Consider the following 19,226-nt stretch of genomic DNA (forward strand, 5'->3'; position numbering starts at 1 on the left):
GCCACCCCCCCAGCACGCACAGGAGGCTTGAAGTTACCTTCAGGAAAGGCACAAGGTAAGGTTGAGGTGAAGAATTAAGTTCTCGGTATAACCTACTAGTGAAATCTTCTGCTTCAATTTTTCCATCCTTAAAAACAAAATTCACATTGAAATCCCTCCATGAATACAAGTCTGCACACGTCTCTTTATGCAGCATTTCTCTGGTCTCAAATTTTATGACCAGTTGTTCTTCCCGCCAGGCCTTGCGCTGGACAGAGGGGACAGGGAGGCCAGGGTGTGGCACGTTCAGTGGACACGGGCCTCCCAGGCGCGCAGCTGAAGCCTCCCCCAGCACCCGTGGCTCCACCCCAGTGAGGGCTCACTGGTCTAACTCCCAAGTTTCTTTTTTCCCTTAAGTGGAGGCACTGGGGGTGCAGCCCAGGAGCTTGTGCAGGCTCAGCGGGCGCCCCACCACTACCCCCGACCCCCCCCCCCCCGGTTCCTGAGCCTCACTCCAGCTTTCACTTGATGTTTAACCAGCACTACCATGGGTCGGGCGTTTTGCTAGGAGACAGACTAGCCTACAAGTAACCTCATTATCAAAGTCAGAGCTGCAGGCACAGGTGCCACCACGTGGCACAGACAAGGGACACCGTTACACAAAGACGTAACACCCACGCTAAAACCTCAGCCTCTGGGAGGAGGCCCAGGGCCACGAGCACCTGGGGCTCCATGCAGAGGGCAGCAGGCACGCAGACCAGAGGGGCACAATTCCGTTCTGGAAACGGGCGAACGGGCTGTGAGTGTGGGGAGGACAAGAGAGGTGGGCAGGGACCAGACATCACAGGCCACCTGGCAGGTGGGGGCCCTGAGTGGGGGGAGCTTCAGGCTTCACCGGGTCATGGCAGTCCAGGTCGCTGACACCCGGGAATCCTACAGGACAAAACTCTCCTGACCTGCACCCTCTTATCTGGGGTCTCCTGTCACCAGCAGCCAAGCCCAGGGCTGACGAACGCTGAATTCAAGAAGGGAGCAGCCAGGGCTGCAAAGAGGGGATGTAAAAAGGGCAGAACGGGCCCCAGCACCCTGACAAGGGCGCGGCGTGGGGGCGGCCAGTGCTGGACTCGTCTAGGGAGTGAGAGACCAGACCAAGCCGATGCTTCAGCCACGAGGGCCCACAGACAAGGGGCAGCACTCACTTCACCGGCAATTTTCACTAGAAGGTGAAACTGTTACAACCAAAACAAACAGAGCTGGGATCCCCTGCTCCTTGCAGGGGTGAGGTAACTTTTCAGTCTCTGAATTTCCTGAAAATATTTAAGTAGCATCTGAAGCGATCATTTTTGCTGGTTAGAGTGTGACTTCGTCCCTTTCCAGACCAAAGGCCATGTGTCTGCAGAGACGACGCAGAGCCGTCCTCAGAGGGCAGCGCCCCCAGCCCGGCCCTGAGGCCCGGGAGGGAGGCTGGGAAGGGCAGAAAACGTCCAGTAGCCCAGATGTTACCCCAGCAGGGCTCCTCGACAGAGAGACGGAAAAGAAAGAAAAAGACTCGGAAGGAGGGACCCTCGGGTTAGAAGTGGGGGCAGGTGGGCCCGGCGGACTCCTAACGGATCCCAGCAGACAACGTGGGTCTCGCCTCAGGGGCCCACGGGGCTGCAAGGGATCCTGCGGTCGCAGGTCGTGTCCAGGGATCCGGGCTGGCACACATGTGGGATTGGGGAGGGGCTCGGGATGGCAACGGGGGTGTAGCTGACTCTGAGTCAGGTAAGAACTAGTGACCAGCGGAGCCCGGGAGCCAGAGGGGCTCGTGACCCTGCTTTCTGCTTCTGTACCAGTTGAAAACTCCCCACTGAAAAGGTAAAACAGGTAGAGGAGCGAGAGAAAGCCTCGCAGCGCCCTCCGGCCGCGGTGCTGACATCACGCCCATGAGGCCAGTGCGCCCCTTTCAAGTGGGGAACGACGGATGGCGGATTTGGAAAAGGAGACTAAACACAGCCCCTCCTGCCGTGAGCGCCCCAGGAAGCCCGCCGGGCGAGCAGACAGCAGGGCTGCGGACAAGGGGGGCTGCCTCCACGGGGGGCCCTCGGCAGAGCCCCCAGGATGCTTGGGCCCTGCTCCACGCCGGACGCGACCCAAACACAAGCGCCCGAGGCAAAGAGCCCAGCGCACGGTTCTTACCAGCAGATTCTGCACCAGCTCCTTCACATTAGCGGCTGTCTCTGTGGACTGTTTACCCGAGGAAGCCAGTTTTATTAACGTAGATAAAAAATTTTTACATTTCTTCACGTTTTCCATAGTTTCCTAGATACAAGTTAAAAAGATGAAAGAGGGAAAGTCTTAAAAGGCAGATTTTCCTCACTGCTTTTGGTTTAACTAAGACACGTACATCACGTAAGAAATCTGTGTTACTTCCCTAAACTTCTTTCAAGAAAATGCAGTAACTCTCACGGCCTGACGAGGGGGGTATAAGCCAGGACGCGTGCTCTGCAGGGCCGTCCCCAGGTTTACTTCTCTCTCAGCCAGCAATCCGACTGGCAGGGACGTAATTAAGTAAAACACCGATAAATGTGGAAAAGATGATCTGTAGGTGTTCGCGTGACGCTGCGTGTCACAGAAGAGCTGACGTGTAAGTGCACAGTAAACGGAAATGAATTACGACACGGCTGCTAAAAGCGGAAAACACTTAGCAAGAAACATGAGAAGAGCAAGTCGTAAATAAAGTGCAATCCCACTGATTCAGAGATTCGTCCGTGTGCAGGAAAACTGCCAGAGATACATAAAAATGGGTGGCACCGCCGTTTCAGACCACAACCTCTGTGCAGTCCACGTCACTTCTGTGAATGCACCCGGTCTGGGCTTTGGTCACGTGGACGTCTCCACGGCCCAAAAGCCTCGTGCAGGGCGATGGGGTCCTTCCCACAGCCCTGCAGAGGCCACTGCCCTGGGCCCCCACCTCGTGTGGAAACCCAACACATTCGTGTGTCCGGGCCGTGGCTCCCGGGGTCGCCAGTGCTCTGAGGCAGCACAAATAAGACACACGGCCCCAAACAGCCCCCGGGGCCTTCGAGGAGGGGGAGGCGCATGCAGGCGGGCAGGCGTGACCGCGGGCGCAGGGCCCGGGCGGCGGGGAAGGCGCTGAGAGGCGTGGGAGGCGGCACTCACCGTGGCAGCTGTGGAGGTGGTGGTGGCCCCTGGGACCGTTCGCTGAGGTGTCCCCGTCTGAACAGCTGTCGCCGTCCCGAGTGAAGTTGTCTGGGCAGCACCACCCAGGACAAGCTGAGGCTACGAGAAGCCAAAACACGAGGTCAACAGAGGCTCCCCCGCAGGACCCAAGCCAGCCCCCGGCCCTGAGGCGGCCTTCCTCTGCACCGAGGAAGGCACACTTCGCTCCTGCAGCAAAAACGGCCGGAAATGAAGCCAATGTCTGGAAAGAACCTGGCTATCAGAAGTCGACCCTGAAAGCCACACGGCAACCATACAAATAATCTCTAAGTAACCACACCAGATCTCCCATCTCAGAAATTAAAAGGACAAAACAGAGAAACTGCAATCAAAACACCATCATCTGGTTCGCACGGGGAAGCTGCAGACAGGAAAGCCAGGACCCTGCACACATGCGGGCAGCCCGGGTGGGGTCAGCTGAGGTCCCGGCCCCTCCGCGGCCAGACCGACCCTGCTTTGCTCTCCAAAAGCGGTCACATCAAGAACACCCTGGAAAGGGGGGGTTTCAGAGCAGACGGGAGGACCGAAGGGTAGGCAGTGTTGGGAGGGGGGGCTGCTTTGCTGCTAAACAAATACATTTAAGGAAACGAACAGCTGGACGTCGGGCAACTCGGGCAGCTCAAACGCCGGCCTCGGTCGTGCTCCTGAGGCCTCTGCTCCGCGTGAACAAGCACAGCGCAGGTATTTACTGTCTTGTCTTTTCATCAGCCTCTTCCAACTTAAAACTTCAGCCTCCTTCCGTTTTCCAGTGTAACTGCCTCAGGGCTTCCGACGGCAGGGGCAGCGCAACCCTGAGCACGACGGCCAGCAGCTGGCCGAGCGAGCAGGGCCGGGCGCGGGGCCGGCCCCACGGAGGGGCGGGGGGGAGGAGGGGGCCGGCTTCTTCTCGGTGGCTGGGGTTCTCTCCTACTTGTCACTTAGGCCTGCGTTGCTTTTGTAATTACAAAACATCAAAGAAGAAACTTCAAGGGAGGGAAAGTACGAGGACCGACCACAGCTGTCTCGGGAGCTGCGCCTGGACACCCAGAACACGCCCGGGCACTTCCGTCCCTGGCGCCCCCTTCACGTCAGGACTGGCTGCACACTCGCTTCTGCTGGTCGGATGAACACGCGTCTCACCAGACAACTGAGATTGTACCTGTTTTGATAAACTTATCTTCCACTGAACTGGAAACAAAAACTGACCCTGAGCTTCCCGACCTCGGAAAAGGCTCCTTTCACTAGATCTGAAGGTCAGACTCGCCAACCAAGCTGAGCTCAGCCAGAAGACCTGGTCCCGGGACGTGGCCGTCGCCTGGACAGCTCCTGACGTGGGGCAGACAGCTGAGCTCACTTACTTGGGACCCAACTGCTCTCGCAGCTGTTTTAAAAAAGCAGCGTGGCCGCTGCCGACGCAGCAAATGGGGACAGGACCCGGGAGGGTGGGTATAGCCTGGGGCCCCTGCAACCTTTCAGCCTCGCTCTCCTCCCAGGGGAAGTGGGCACCGTGGGGCCCGCAGCTCTGCGGGAGGCGGTGGGGGGACACCTGCTGGAACAGCAGACTCGAGATCACTGTAAAAACAGGAATGGCGTGGACAGCGGGCTCCCACCTGGCCGCCCCCAGAGGCCGCATCCTGGGACGGAGGGGCCAGCCAGTGCCCAGCCACCCGCCTCAGCTCCGCAGACCGGAGGCTGCCATCAGGAGCATCAGAACCCGCCGAGAGAGGCCAGGACCTGAAAACCCTGCCTTCCCACAGCTTAAAACGCTATTTAAAGACCCAAAAAACACACCAGCCCCATGCGGTCGACAGGAGACATTTCCGGAATGGCACTTCACCGCCGGTAAAGGTGCGGCAGCGGGAGGAAGCTCCGAGACACCCCTCACGCCCCACGTGTCCAGGGCCCGTCAGCAAGGGGTGTTGTGAGAATTACACACATGAACACGCACACACAGGGAGGATGCACGCGTCTGGGCCGCGAAGCCCGGACAAGGCCGTAGGTGCCACACACGCACAGTCCGTGCCCATCCCTCCTGCTCAGCCAACTCTGAATGAGGTGACACTTTTAGCTGGACTTCTAGCTGAGGGGGAAGCACTCTTAAAGAACGCTGCTGGTGTCAATCCCGCTTGGCTTTAAAGAAAAGAGCCTCAGCCTGTGTGTGTCGGTGGTCAGGGAAGCACCTCCTTCAGGAGCCGCCCCCCCCCCAAGCTCCAACCCCTGACACCCAGCGCCCGAGCCTGCAAGGCCTGACCCCTGACCAAGGCTGCCGCGTGGAGCCACGGCCTCACCTGAACTCCGGGCGAGCGCTGGAGCGCTGCGGTGGGCTGCACCGTCGTCTGGGCCTGAGACACTTGCTTGATTATGGTCGTAGGGGTCACCTGCCGTGCAATGATGGGGGTCCCAGGTGCCTGAAAAACAAGGAGTCGTCATCTAAAACGAGAGACAGGTGAGTAACACCCCGCCGCCTGGCGCCCCCAACAATCAGCCCTCTAGCACGCAACCAGTGCGCTCACGGGTGCCTACAAGTTCATTCACGATCCTCAGGGAGGCCGCCCTGGTTCCATACGTTTCTTACTAAAGTAAAAGGGTCTGATCAGAATCTTCACACACCGTATTCAGCAAAAGAGGCTACTTGTGAATCTCCGAGCACCCCCATGCCCTCTGCCTACAGCACAGAAGCATCAACTCCAGAGGCAACCTGGCTCAAGTCACAGGAGAAAAGACTTCAAGACCATTCTCATCTCCACTTTAGTTACTACCTGCAGCCAACTCGGAACAGCAGGACCGTAGCATCAGACAGGCAGGCATCAGGAAATGAGAACAGGAAGGGGTAAAGGCCTGGCACCGGCCCAGGTGGAAATTAAGAAGCCGGACGCTGGAGGAGGTGCACGTCCTAGGCACTCGGCTTCGAGCATCAGAGCCCGTCATCCCGCCACAGTCTCAGGGTCAGGGCACGAACCCCAAAGGCCCAGACGTCCATGGGGGGGTGCTGTTCACATCATCCCATGATGTTCTCACCTGCCTCCCGGATAGTAAGAGCTAACACTGACTCAGCGTCCACCCTGCTCCACTGGCCTTGGCCCTGAAATGCCCTAACTCGGCCCTCGTACCAGCCCTATGGGAGCAGCACTGGGAGGAGCTCCACTCTGCAGAAGAGGAAACTGAGGCACAGGAAGCTGAGTCACGGGAGAGGAGGGACAGGGCCAGGACACAGGGCTCTCCTCCGGTAGGGCCGCCCAGACGCGCACACACTCACCTGCACGGTGGAGATCTGCACGGGGGGGGCACTTGTGGGGGTGGCCGGCCGGGGCGCCATGGTGGTCTGAGGCTGGGCCTGGGCGTGGGCCTGGGCCTGCATCTGGGCCAAGGCCTGCTGAGGAATCATTAACAGCTGCCCGTTCTCGCTGCGCACGAGGACCATACCTGGGGGGGGAAGGAGACGGCGTCAGGAAACGTGCCCCGAAAGCGCGGACTCTCTCAGGGAGCCAGACAGCTTTGAGGAGTGAGAGGGGAAGTTGTAAACGTGCAGAGCAGACGTGCCCACAACGATGGTGCACAGGATGGAGCCAACGCAGGGCATCCTCGTGGACTTGGAGTGGCAGCTGAGACCCGTCCGTCAGCAACCAGGCAGCGAAGCTCCTGGAGCCACACTGGCAGCCCCTCGGCCACCCTGTACGGCCTGCAGGTGAGGAGGCCAGGACAGCAGGCCAGGGGCCTGGTGTGAGAGTGCCCACGGCTGCCCCAGCACAGCCAAGTTCACAAGGCAGCGGGTGTCAGGCGAGAGGTCATGACTGGAGCCTCAGACCCCAAGCCCTGCCCTAGACCCCACAGCCAGCCCACCCCGACCCCTACTGCCCATCTCTGGAGGCAGCCTGGCCTCCTCTCCCGCCCCACAGGGCTGAGCTGGGCCCCAGGGGACAGCACCCCCACAGCCGCGCCCTTGGGCTTCCCTGCCTGGAGTCCTGTGAAGCCCCAAAATCTCCTTCTTCGAGCAAGACCCCTCTTGGATGCAAGGCCAGCTGTGCCCAGGGCAACCCAGGACGCCCACCACGGGGACACAGACACGGAGCAGCACTCACTCTTCATGCTGCTTCAGCTAAGGTGCTGGAACGCAAATCAGAGCGGTCAGGTTTGGCACTAACTCGAGCTTCAAAAACCAGCAACCAATTCTACCCGAGACCTCACCTGGAAGAGCAGCACACTCACACTGAACTTCCCAGGACAGAGCCACTGACAGAGCCGCAGGGGGCCCACAGGCACCGAGACACCACGCTTCCCGGAGCGAGGCCTCGGCAGAGGGCGGCACCGAGCGGCCACTGAAGGACAAGGCGCCGGGCCAGGGTCGCCCGGGGAGCCGCTGCATGGCAGCCCCTGCACCCCTGCTCAGAAACTGCGCTCAAAGTGGTACCCAAGCCTGAGGACCTCCTGCCGGAGATCTCGGCGGTGACATCAGGCACCCCCTCCCAAAGCAAACGGTAGTTGGAGCCAACTTAGAAGTCAGAGGGTGCTGGGTCCCGGCTCCTCCAAACCCATCACGACATCAGGGAATGACAGGCCTCTCCCTGGGTTCAGGTCTACAACTCTTGACCCAGAAGAACCACGTTCATGCCCATTAAAAGAGCTTCCCCTCAAAACAGCCCTTTTAAAAGAAACTATGCTGAAATTAAAAAAAAAAGTCTCCTGCCAGTAACTCCCTCCACTGAAGCCTCTGCAACCTGGGCGCCTGCTGAAGCGCTGTCGGAGCGGCCTGGAGGGCCCGGGGCAGCCACGGGCAGCTGGACTCAGGGCTGGCCCACCGGGGGACGGCACAGCCACGCAGCCAGGACCACAACCACGCCGGGGGCCCCGGAAGAGGGGGCTCGGTGAGCACCCAGCTGTCCCCTCGGCAGCTCACCCTGTCCCCGTCTCAGACGTCCCAGGAGCCACCGCTGCAGCTGGCTGGGGAGAAGGGCAGCTGAGCAGGCCCCACAGGCCCCACGGCTGGCAACCCCGATTTCAAACCTGCTAACGTAGCAGCTGATGTGAACACCTTGATCATCGGGTGGTTTTTTTGCTTAAAAAATAATGTATATGGGAAAAAGGGAATATTTATGTAATAATATCCATGAAACAGCAACATGGTTAACATGCCGATGAAGTAAGTGGCTTTTGGACACAGAAGTCTGAAAAAACAGACACTGGGGCAGAGCACCGTGCCCTTGGTGAGAAGAAAGCTGGGGACGGAAGCAGACGCCCACCCAGCAGCGACGGCATGACCCTCACGAGAAACGTCTCGAGCAGATACATAAACGGTAAGCGAGAAACGGGACGGCTGCCACCAGGCATGAAGGCCGCGTGGCCGCAGCCTCAGGAACACCGCGTGGCTCCCCAGGGGAGGGAGGCGGACTACACAGGGCCAGCGGGGCGGGGGCCGTCCTGGGACACTCTTCCCTGTCAGCCCCCCCCCAACCCAGTTACAACAGCTCAGTCACTGATTCAACAAAAAGCAGTCAGCCGTGCACGTGGCACCCCGGGGGGTCAGAACACAGACGCCCGCACCGCACACCCGCATTAATGGCACTGTCACTGTCCTGGATCTTGTAAACTCTGGTTATAACCACTCATTGCAAACAGGAAACTGTGTAATATCTATTCACGCAAAGGCGAAAAAACACAGCTTTGTCTCAAAATGTAACTGAAATGAGCTTTAGATAAAAGGTCACGAGAAAGCAGTCTCCTGCGCTTACCGCAGCACCTGCCACCCAGTGCCTCGAGGCCCCCGTCACCAGCCCTCTGCGTGTGCAGCTGCGGCTCAAGGGGTGGCCCAGGAAGGGCCCCGCAGCCAGCGGGTGAGTGGCTTCCCTGAGGGTGCCCAGACACCGAGGGCCCACTGCACGGTCCCTGGCAGTTTGGCTTCAACAGTGGCCAAGAAAAGAGCTGCACAGACACTCCTCTGGCCCTTAAATCAGGGAAGGAGACGTCCACCCTGTCACAGTACACGCAACGTCCATTTCAGAGGCCCCTCGGGGGGGAGGGTGCAGCTCAGCAGTGGGGCGCACACGGGGTACTGGGTTCAATCCCTGGTGCCTCCATTAATAAATAAATAAACCCAGTTACCTCCCCCCAGAAATTAAAACAAAAAAATCCAAAGGCTCTTCAGATTCCCTGAAGGCAGTGAACAGGCAAGGCAGGAGCCAGGGACCAGGCCGCCCCTCCTGACCCAGCCGACCCCGCCGCCCAGGCCGCCGCCCGTACCCCTCACCCCCAGGACCCCTCTTCCACTCGGGGCACTCTAAAACCAAAACCAGCCAATTGCATGACCCACAGTCATGACGCATGCAGTTCAAGCAGCCAGAAAACAACTCAGGTTTTCTCTTTAAATAACTTTCCTGTCTTTCTCAGTAAAGAGTCAGTATTTGTCAGGAAGCGTGGAGACGCGCAAGGAACACAGAAGCCTCCTGAGCCTCCGCTGGCCGATTCCCTTGCGTTCCCGGGCCCACGTGCAGATGTGTGACAGCTGTGGTTTGATGACCATAAAGAAAACTGAGGTCATTTTGATGATACTCAGTTTGGTATTTTCTTCTTTTCAAAACCACACTCTTCAGTGGCTACGTGGCATTTCATACAAAATACATTCACATTCTTCATTGGTGAGGACAAGCTACTTTCTATTTTTCGTTACTGTGGAAGCACTGGTGTTTAAACTACAATGCGCAGCACAAACCGGCACCAGGAGTTTGAAGGCACCCTGCGTGGTGGTGACCGAGCCCCCGTGTGCTCAGGGTAACAGGCCCTGCGGGACCAGCCCGCGGGCTCTGTGGGGCGCCATGTCCCCCGAGCCTGAGCACAGCCAATGGCTCTTGAAGACTGAATCCCACCATCCCTCACGCACCTGAGTTCAAGGTCAACTCGCGTGCTCTTCCCCAACGTGAGTGGCTCCCATCCCTTTCGTGTCAACATTTTTCACTGTATTTTCAGCCAAAATGTAGGTCAGCCAAAGCTACACTACAGAGTGAACAGGCATTTTCTGGCTGGCCAGGGAACCTCCACCCGGAAGACATCACTCGTGGGGAAACACTCCTCAGCACAACCTTCAGGGGCTCCAGGCCCCGACCTCGCCCTGTCCCACAAGCCTCCTTCCCCTGGGCTTGGGGGCCCCTGGCCCAGGGAACAGCGGCTGTGATGGCACAAGCAGCGAACAGCAGCCAGGTCAGAGAGACCAGGCCCCACCCTCACCATCACCATCACCCGGCAAGGCTCCCAGCACTGTCACCTGCCAGACTGCACTGAGGGTCTGCAAAGACGGGGGACAAAGGGCAGACCCCCCACAATTAACTGGCCCCCAACCCCCGACATGGACACTAAGGCAGCAGAGAAACGCCGCACGTGCTGTGACACAGCCTAGAATGCACTCCTGAGAGCTGCGCCCCGCTCAGCGTGTCCCACGGGTGGAGGAGAGCTGGGTGGCCTCCCCGAGGCCCGCACAGCCCCAGACCAGGGTGGACGGTGGCCCTCCTGCCATACCCTCTCCCCTAGCCCTGCCTGAGCTCCCCTCCAGCAGGTCCCCACTGGATGGGGTCCCCCAACTATACCAGTGCAAGAGACTCAGCAAGATGCCAACTCGGACCCTGGGAAGCAGATTTAAATTCAGCCTAAATGTGCCTTTTACTCTTTTGGCTGTTTGTCTTTTAAATCACCCAAAGTTAAGTGCTTAATCCTGCAGAAGCCCTGATGGCTGAAAAGCTGGCGGTGGGGGAGGGGTTAAGATGTGAGTGGGCGGGGCACCTGTGTCCTGACTGCACATCCCCCTAGACCTCAGCTCTGAGGGAGGGCAGAGCACGCTGCCACCCTCCAAGGGCCCAGTTCACGCCCAGTTCACTAGGGGACTGGGCCCCGGCCCCTGGTCCCAGGGTTTCCCACCTTCAAGAGCATCTGGTCAGCGTCCTGCCTGACCACACCTTGGGAACACTCCTCCCCACCTCGTCCATAACACCGCACAATTCCGACCACCATTCCTGAAAACTCTCTCTCCCCCCGAAGCAGGACGCTGGCGGGGGGGGCGAGGGTCAAGCAGGGACACAACCTCGGGGGTGAAGGAAGCCCAGCCCCGACCCGGCGCCCTCTTCTCCGCGAAGGCTCATCTTACTTCTTCAAGGGGCATCTGCGCTGAAACGGCAGACGCGCAGCACGTGTCGCTTCTAAAACCGGTTTCCCACTAAGCCAGATGTTTTCCGTTTCATCGTTTCAGGGAGCGAATTTAAGGCTCAAAGCAGGAACAGCACAAGAGGAAGTGCCGGTGCTGAAGTCTAGGAGCAGCGATGTGGCTGCATTTCTGAACATCCCGCTACAGGCAAAGCACCTGCAGCTCCCACCCACCCCAAAAGCTGCTGCGAAGTCACACACTGCAACTCGCACGCTGACAACTACAAAAACAGGCTGAGAGAAATTAAGGAAGACCTAAGTCAGTGAAGAGATTCACCACGCCTTGTTCACGGGCCGGGAAACTCAGACAGCTGAGATGTCAACTCCCCTCAAACTCATCTGCAGGTGCAGCACAGTCCCCCCGAATCCCGGCAGCCATGCGTGTGGGAACAGACACGCCTACTCTAAACTCACAGAGAAATGCAAAGGTCCGCAAGCTCCAAAGTGCTATGGAAAAGGGCAAGAGTCAGAAGACTGACGCTGCCTGTCTCAGAGATGTGCTAGAAAGCCACAAGGGTCAGGGCGGAGAGCTGACACCAAGTTAAACAGCAGATCAGTGGGACGCAACGGAGTCCAGGAACAGCCTGCACACACGTGGACAGCTGGGTTTTGGCAAAAATACAAAGGAAATTCAGCAAAAAAATAAGTCTTTTCAAAAAACAGGGAACAAGCAAACATCCATACGGAAGCCACACCTCACACTACGCACCAACACCACCTCGAAGGGAATCCCAGACCTGAATGCAGGCCCCAACCCTCTAAAACTCCCGGACGAAGACACAGGGAAGAGCTCGGCGACGCGGGTCATGCAAAGACGTTCCAGACACACCACCAGGAAAACACCCGTGAAAGAACAAGCTAACGAACTGGACTCGCCGAACCTCAAAACGCCTGCTCTTCAGAAGACACTGCTGCGCGGAGAGACAGGCCCTGGGCGGCAGCACCTCTGCAGGGCATGGAGCTGGTCACGTCCGAACACGCAGAACCCAGACTCCGCGCGAGAAAACAAACCGCCTGGGACCGACAGGGGCAAGAGAGTTAAACAGACGCTCCACCAGAGAAGACACAGAGGCAAAGCAGCAGTGAAAGCACGCTCAGCGTCGCTGCTCATCAGGAGCCTGCAAATCAACCCCACAACGCAATGCCGCTGCACGCCCTCTAAACGGCCGAGAGTAGAAGGACGGGCCACCCCAGGGGCCGAGGAGGCAGGGGAGGAATCGGGGTTCTCAACGTACCCCGCAGTTCCCTACAGAGTTCAACCCTCCCACCCCTAGGTGCTCAAACAAGAGAAGAGGAAGAATAAGCCCCTGCAAGAGCCCCAAACTGGAAAGACGCCAAACGCGCAGCAGCAGGCGAGGACAGCTTCCGACCCACCCACACGACAGAGCAGCACTCCCAGGTGAGGTGGAACCAGCTGGCACAGGAGCAACAGGGGCGAGCCTGCCGCCGCAGCGGAGGAGCCTGTGGAGACCCTGCCCCCACAGAGCTTCGGCTCTGGGAGTGGGGCGATCCCCCCCACCACAGCCCCCGCCGCTCTGCAGCCTCACCTCGAGGACGCTGGCCACAGGCTCCGCCACGCACACAGGGCCGCCACCTGGAACGCTCCTCCTCCCCTGGTCACCTCCCTACTCATCGCGGACCCCTCCCCACCATCTGGGGTGCCATGAGCCCCACTTCCACAGCTGGGCTCCCTGAAGTGCTGGACCCAACACCCTGCACTCCCATGGCCTCCTGCACCTGCGTGTGTCTCTAGTCTTCCTTAAACCAGCTTATGCTGGAGATGGAGCTCTCTTACAATTATAACCCAAAGCTGCAGACACCCACCCACAGACACCCTTCCCCACGGTGAGCTGCGTGCTAAGGCATCAAGGCCATAAAGCACTTTCTTTACCTAATGACTCCAACAACACACACCAAAGGCGCAGGGCACAGCCTCGTACCTGTAAACACTAACCCCTTCAGCTACAGTTTAAATTGCTTTGATAAAACTGCAGGAACAGGTAAGTCTAGAGGCCGAGCACAGAGGTGTTAACCGTATTAGTCTTCCAAGTTTCAAATTGCTCAAAATGAAAACTGGAGGCGGGAAGTGCTCCGCTATCTGGAGACGCCACTGCAGGTGACATGAGCAGGGAGGGCCAGGCCCACAGGTGCTCCCAGGAACGCAACTTGCGCCAGAGCTCAGAGACCAGCCACGTAGCGGGAGCCCTGCCACCTTCACGCTGCCAGGGGTCTAGAACAGGGTGAAAACCGAAGACCCACGGTGTCTGGGGCTGACCCAGGGTCACGTCAAGGTAAAGTGCATGTATGGAGCTGGCCATGGATCGGGGCCGGCACTTACAGACAGCACACGCAGCTGGGAGGGCCGGGGCGGGGTGCAGGCCAGGCCCCAGGAGGGGAATGAGAGCGGGGGACACGCTTACCCATGCCGCCGGAGCCAGGAGAGCGCATCAACAGGCCGAGTTTCCAGCCCACTCAACTGAGCAGGTGCGGTAAATGGAATGACCACCCCAGAGGTGAAGTCTCCCCAAAACTACAGAGCACAGTTCTTTTACATAGAAGTCTAATACTAACTTAAGTTTGCCTGGCGTGGAGACAGACACAATTTAAGACAGCCCATCATTCAAGAATTCCGGCAGTAAGGCCACACCTCACGCTCCCCTCCTGCCTCAGGCTGAGCACGGCCGTCTCAGCAGAGAAGCACCAAAATCCATCAACAGCATCACTCTTTTTACCTGAGGCCCACAGAAGAGAAACCTGTTTCAGACCACACCCCCCAGCCAGGGACCAGCCAGGGACCAGCCAGGGCCAAGAAAACCGAGCAGGTGGCTGCTGTCAGGGCTGCTGGTGCAAATGCACACGTGCACTTTCCCGGGCTGGCAGGGCTTCCAAAGCTGGCGGTTAGGAAAGGTATCCGAAATGTCTGATTGAGACAAGACAAAAATCCAAAAACCCCAGGACAGGTTGATGCCTCCCGCCCTCTGGCCTTCAAGTCGGCTTTCCCACCTGACCCTGGCAAAGCACCCCCGCCGCCACCACTCGGGGTCAAAACAGAGCTCAGCCCGAGTCCCAGGCCCCCGCACGTTACTTTGACTTCTCACTCCATACGGTGACTTTCTAAGTCTTGAGGACACTGAGTCACGGTTCTAAGTAAGATGCCCGCTGGAGCTGCTCAGGACTGTGGTGAAGAACTCACATGTGCTCACACACAGGCACACGTCCACAGATCTGCTCCCCACAGGACAGGGTGGGGGGGCAGGGGAGCAGGGAGGGATGCAGATCTGCCCTGACATCAAGCCTCTCCATACAGGTTGGAATTTTGTAATGGACCTGCTTAGCGTGCAATTTCTGCGGGGAAAAAAATTGTATCCAAAAACTTGACTACACTGCCAGTAACCACAACTGTCTTACCTACTTTAAAAATTGGCCAGAAACTCTTATCAAGCAACTCCTGAAAGCAACCCAAAGGGCCGACACCAGAGACCTCAACCTCACCAACAGGCCGGCGGAGGCAGGGGGGAGGCACTTCAGGTGGCTGGCCCGCCCTCCAGGCTCGCTCAGCTGGGCCTCCACGCCAGCTCGGACGGGGGCGGCGCAGGCACACACCACGGGTCTCTTCCAGCAGCACCAGCCCCGTTACCTACGCCTGTCCCTTGACCCAGCAGGTCAAGTTCCAGTCCCTGTGTAGTGGGACACGCGCCTTCATATCACTCCACAGCACTCCACCTGTGTGCTGGCGAGGATGCGAGTCCTCGATGTACCAGTGACATGAAAAGACAACTGCAGGACAGCACGCGTGACTGGTTCACATACAAGTCACGCGTGCACGTTTAGTTCTGCACTTGGGAGGTGAAAACCTATGGGCAAGACACACCTAAGGGAACTACATCTGGTATCTTGTAATAACATGTAATGAGAAGGAATATGCTAAAGAATATGTGAACGTACATACAACCGCGTCACTATGCTTGTGCTGGACACCAGGAACGAACACAACATTGTACATCAACTACACTTCAATAAAAGTTTAAAAATAGAGAGATACACCTAAGAGTGTGTACGTCTCAGGAGAGGACACACAGGGGTGCACTGCTTACAGATCTGTAAACGAGCACTACAGTCACTTTGCGAAACCACAGAAAGAAAAACAGCGCCAAGAAGTGCTGTGGTGACAGGCTGCTTGGGGGGGTTCACACTCCCCAGGCCCCAAGGTTCCCTCAACCCTCCAGGGCCATCTCCCCCTCCCTCTTCCCCACGGCCACCACCAAGGGGTGCCACCTGCCTGGCTCAAGGTGGCCAGTGGTCCATGTACTGTCCCACCCCCAGTCTTGGACACTCCATCCCTGCCTCCCATGTCCTGGGGTGGCCAGGGCCTTGTACTCCACAATCAACACTGAGGACAGTCTAAGGGCCCTGCTCTGCAAGTGACGGCTCCGTGCTCCATGCCTTCAGACACCTCACTCCTTTTCTGGGTGGTACAGGGAGATTGCTGTTCCCCCAAAGAGACATGGCTCCCCTGACGACACAGCAGGATGGAGTGCAAGCTCTCTCCTCCGACCTCACCACGACACGGGCCTCACCACGACACGGTGTCAGCGCCCTTTACCTCCTGCTGTCCCCACAAGTGCCCGAGCACACTTCACAGAAAGCCCTCGTCCCCGCTTATACACGTGCAGTAGTCGGGGAATGACTTCTGTGCCCCTGGCAGGCTTCTCTGTGCATCTTTCCGTGGAACACCTGCTGAGAAGAGAGAGCCTCGGGCCCGATACCACTTCTGCTTCACTTATATCCTCATTTTAATCAGCCAACACTGGTTTCTCATTTTCTCACCTTTGTAAAATCCCTGAAATCAGAGGGCCTCAGAGGCTTCTCCTCTGGGGCCCTGGACCCTTGGCCGAGGCGGCCGAGGATGAGGTGTTAGGCATCCAAACCCCACTCTCCAGCACCGGAGCCCGTGGCCCAGAGTCTGCGAGTCAGCCGCCAGGGCGGCCCTCCCGTGAGAACAGCGAGCACACTGGCTGGGCCCAGTCAACCCCCTTCAGTTTCCTGAACTCCCGGTATAAAGCCTGAGCGTATTCCACTCCGGTCTTGTCCAAAGCTACATATTCTGCACTAACAGAGAACCTGTATCCAGGCACAATTTTATTGCATTCTCTCCCATCTGAGGATTCTGAACCCCAAACAATGCTTTGGTTCCCCGGCTTTGACTAGCAGAAGTCAACCCGTGCCCCACCCCCAAACACACACAGCGGCCCACGGAGCCCAGGGCGGGGACTCCTGCGCTCACCCGTTTCACCCTGTCCTTCCTGTGTCTCCCACATCCCAACTTTCTCTGAACTTCACCGGCTATTATTTTTACCGTTCACTTAAGTTCTTTCTAGGGTCTGTGTAAATAAACAGAGAAGAACAAGCAAAACCGCAAGGGTGCAGCCTGGAGGCAGGGCCCCGAGAACCGCCTCCCTCTGCAAAGCGGCGCCATGTCAAGAGCGGTTCTGGAAACAGGACAGGTGGCCCCGCACCTGCACCAGGTGGAGGGCGCACAGGACCCTGTGGAGAAACATGCTGGGCCTTTGCCAAGATCAGTGAGCAGAGGAAAGGGCCTCCTCTCAGAGTCACGCACACCGGCACTCTACTCAGCAAGCTCCGACCCGGATGGATGGGTCAGTATCAGCTTCTCTAACCTAAAACCCACAGGTCTGTCCAGAATGGGACAAACGTCCCCACCCTCACGTGTTCAACTGCTCATCAAGCTGGCATTTGGCCCAAGAGGCCACAGAAGAGGGATTCAACTCAAAGAGTCAGAGGCAGGAAGAGCGGCCCAGGCCGCGGGGCGCAGCTCCGGGGGGCCAGGCCCGTTGTGGGCACCTCGGACCAGGGCCACCCTGCGCCCAGGCTCACGGGCACGGAGGTTGGGTGGCTGGTGCCACGCACCTTGCGTGATTTACAACACAACTCCAGCTCCCCAAATTCAACTACCCGGCAACCCCACTTATCAGAACACCCCCGAGAGGAAGGAGCAAAACAAGGGACCCCGACCTCCACCCACTCACTCCCTCAGCTAGCCGGCCAGTACTGACCAAGGACCGCTAGGTTCCAGACGGGACCAGGGCACCGACAGAAACCAGCGACACCGGCCTGGGGCTTCCCGCGGGGTGGGGAAGGCGGGCACCAGCCAACAGACCACATATCCAGTCAGCGCTCCAGCCAGTCAGTGCGGTCACCAAGCTACTGGCTGCACACCCACAATCAGCCAGTGAAGGGTGTGCAGCCCGGGGATGTGCCTGGACTAACCCAGGGGCCTGAATGGTCTCCTGAAGGAAGCCACGTGGAAACGACCGCGAAGGTAGGGTGGGGACAAGCTGGCAGGACTGGGGATGAGGACACCCCACGTCCCAGCTAGGGAGGCAAAGCCAACCAAGGGACACGCTGAGGGAGGAACAAGGGGACCCGGGGGGCTGAGATCCAGGCCCGAGAGCACGAGGCCACGGGAGAGGCCACGGGAGAGGCCACGGGAGAGGCCACGGGAGGGCCCCCGGGCCGAGCAGGAGGCAGTGGGGACCGGGCATCCCAGCGATGGCATCAGTCTCCAGGAAGCCTGGGGGCACAGCCGGGAAGCCAGAGGCCCGGGAAGGAGAGGGACGGTGAGGAGAAGGGGCTCATGAAACACAACGGAAGGCAATCCCACAGCTGCAGAAACAGCACTTGATAAACTCGAAATCCACTCATGCCTAAAATACATGTTATTTCCCGCCGAGAAAAGCAAACAACTTCAGAAAACAAGGAGCCTCCCTAACCTGATGAAGTGAGTCCCCAGACTCTCCCTCCAAGGGAGTCAGCCGAGCGACAGGCACAGAGCAAGGGTGCCGGACGGCACCCCTCCCGTGCGGCACCGCGACAGAGGCCCCAGCAAGCCCCAAAGGCCAGAGGACACGCAGAGAAGCGGGAACGTGCGGAGCTGAGTGACACTCAACTGTCCTCAGCTGCAGAGAACACCCCAAAATCTGCACACGCCGTTTAGTGAAAGGGTTTGATGACACTGTTAGACATAAGCTTAATATCCAACATTCTACTACAATTCAGCACTTCGTCAACAAAGAATTAGAAACTGTGATGTTAAAAAAACTACTATTTACAGTAAGAGGAATAAACTGAGAGTATCCTGGGATAAATCTAACAAAGTATGCACAACACCTACAGGGAAAAATACACAAAACTTGACTGAAAGATACTATAGAAGATCCAAGTGGAGCGATAGGCCACATTCATGAACGCACAAACACCGAACCAGAGTGGCAGATCCTCCCCGAACGGACCCACAGGTCAGTGCAATTCTGATCAAAATAACCTGAAGGAACTTTCCTGAGCCTCAAAGAGCTGATGCAAAAATTTACCAGCAAGATCAACATTCCAAGGCTAGCACAGACAATTCTCAGGAAGAATCCAGCGGGGTCCTGGGCCAGCAGAGACAGCACGAAGCTCTCCTACTGATGGACACGACGGTACTGACAAAGCCATAAACCAGGAGAGAACCACCCAGAAACAGACCCCTGCATAGCATAAAACTTCAAATATTACAGAAAAGACATGCAGATCAGTGAGGTGAAGGCCATCCAGAGAAGGAAGGCCAGGACAACTCTTCATCCAAACGGAAAATAAAAACAGAACTACCACAACACACGAGAGTCTCATTCCAGGAGGACTGAAGACACAAAAGTGGAAGCAAACACTAAAATCTTAGAAGAAAATAGAGGAGACTACTCTATGACCTTAGGGTTGGAAAGAACTTCTTGAACATGATTGGAAAAGGTATTTGCCATAAAGAAAAAGACAGATTCAGCTACATTAAAATCAAGCACTCCTATTCATCA

At 57.7% G+C, this 19,226-nt stretch overlaps 1 protein-coding gene across 1 annotated transcript in view; it reads right to left on the reverse strand.

Moving 5' to 3' along the window:
- Positions 1–19,226, reverse strand: part of TAF4 (TATA-box binding protein associated factor 4) — a 62,678-nt gene that overhangs the window by 21,435 nt on the left and 22,017 nt on the right. The window contains 5 exon segments of the mRNA XM_032461486.1: positions 38–127; positions 2,158–2,280; positions 3,142–3,261; positions 5,469–5,588; positions 6,437–6,603. Of these exon segments, the coding sequence (XP_032317377.1) occupies positions 38–127; positions 2,158–2,280; positions 3,142–3,261; positions 5,469–5,588; positions 6,437–6,603 (620 nt within the window).

The sequence above is a fragment of the Camelus ferus genome, chromosome 19 (genome assembly GCF_009834535.1).
Source record: "Camelus ferus isolate YT-003-E chromosome 19, BCGSAC_Cfer_1.0, whole genome shotgun sequence".
NCBI classification, from domain to species: Eukaryota; Metazoa; Chordata; class Mammalia; order Artiodactyla; family Camelidae; genus Camelus; species Camelus ferus.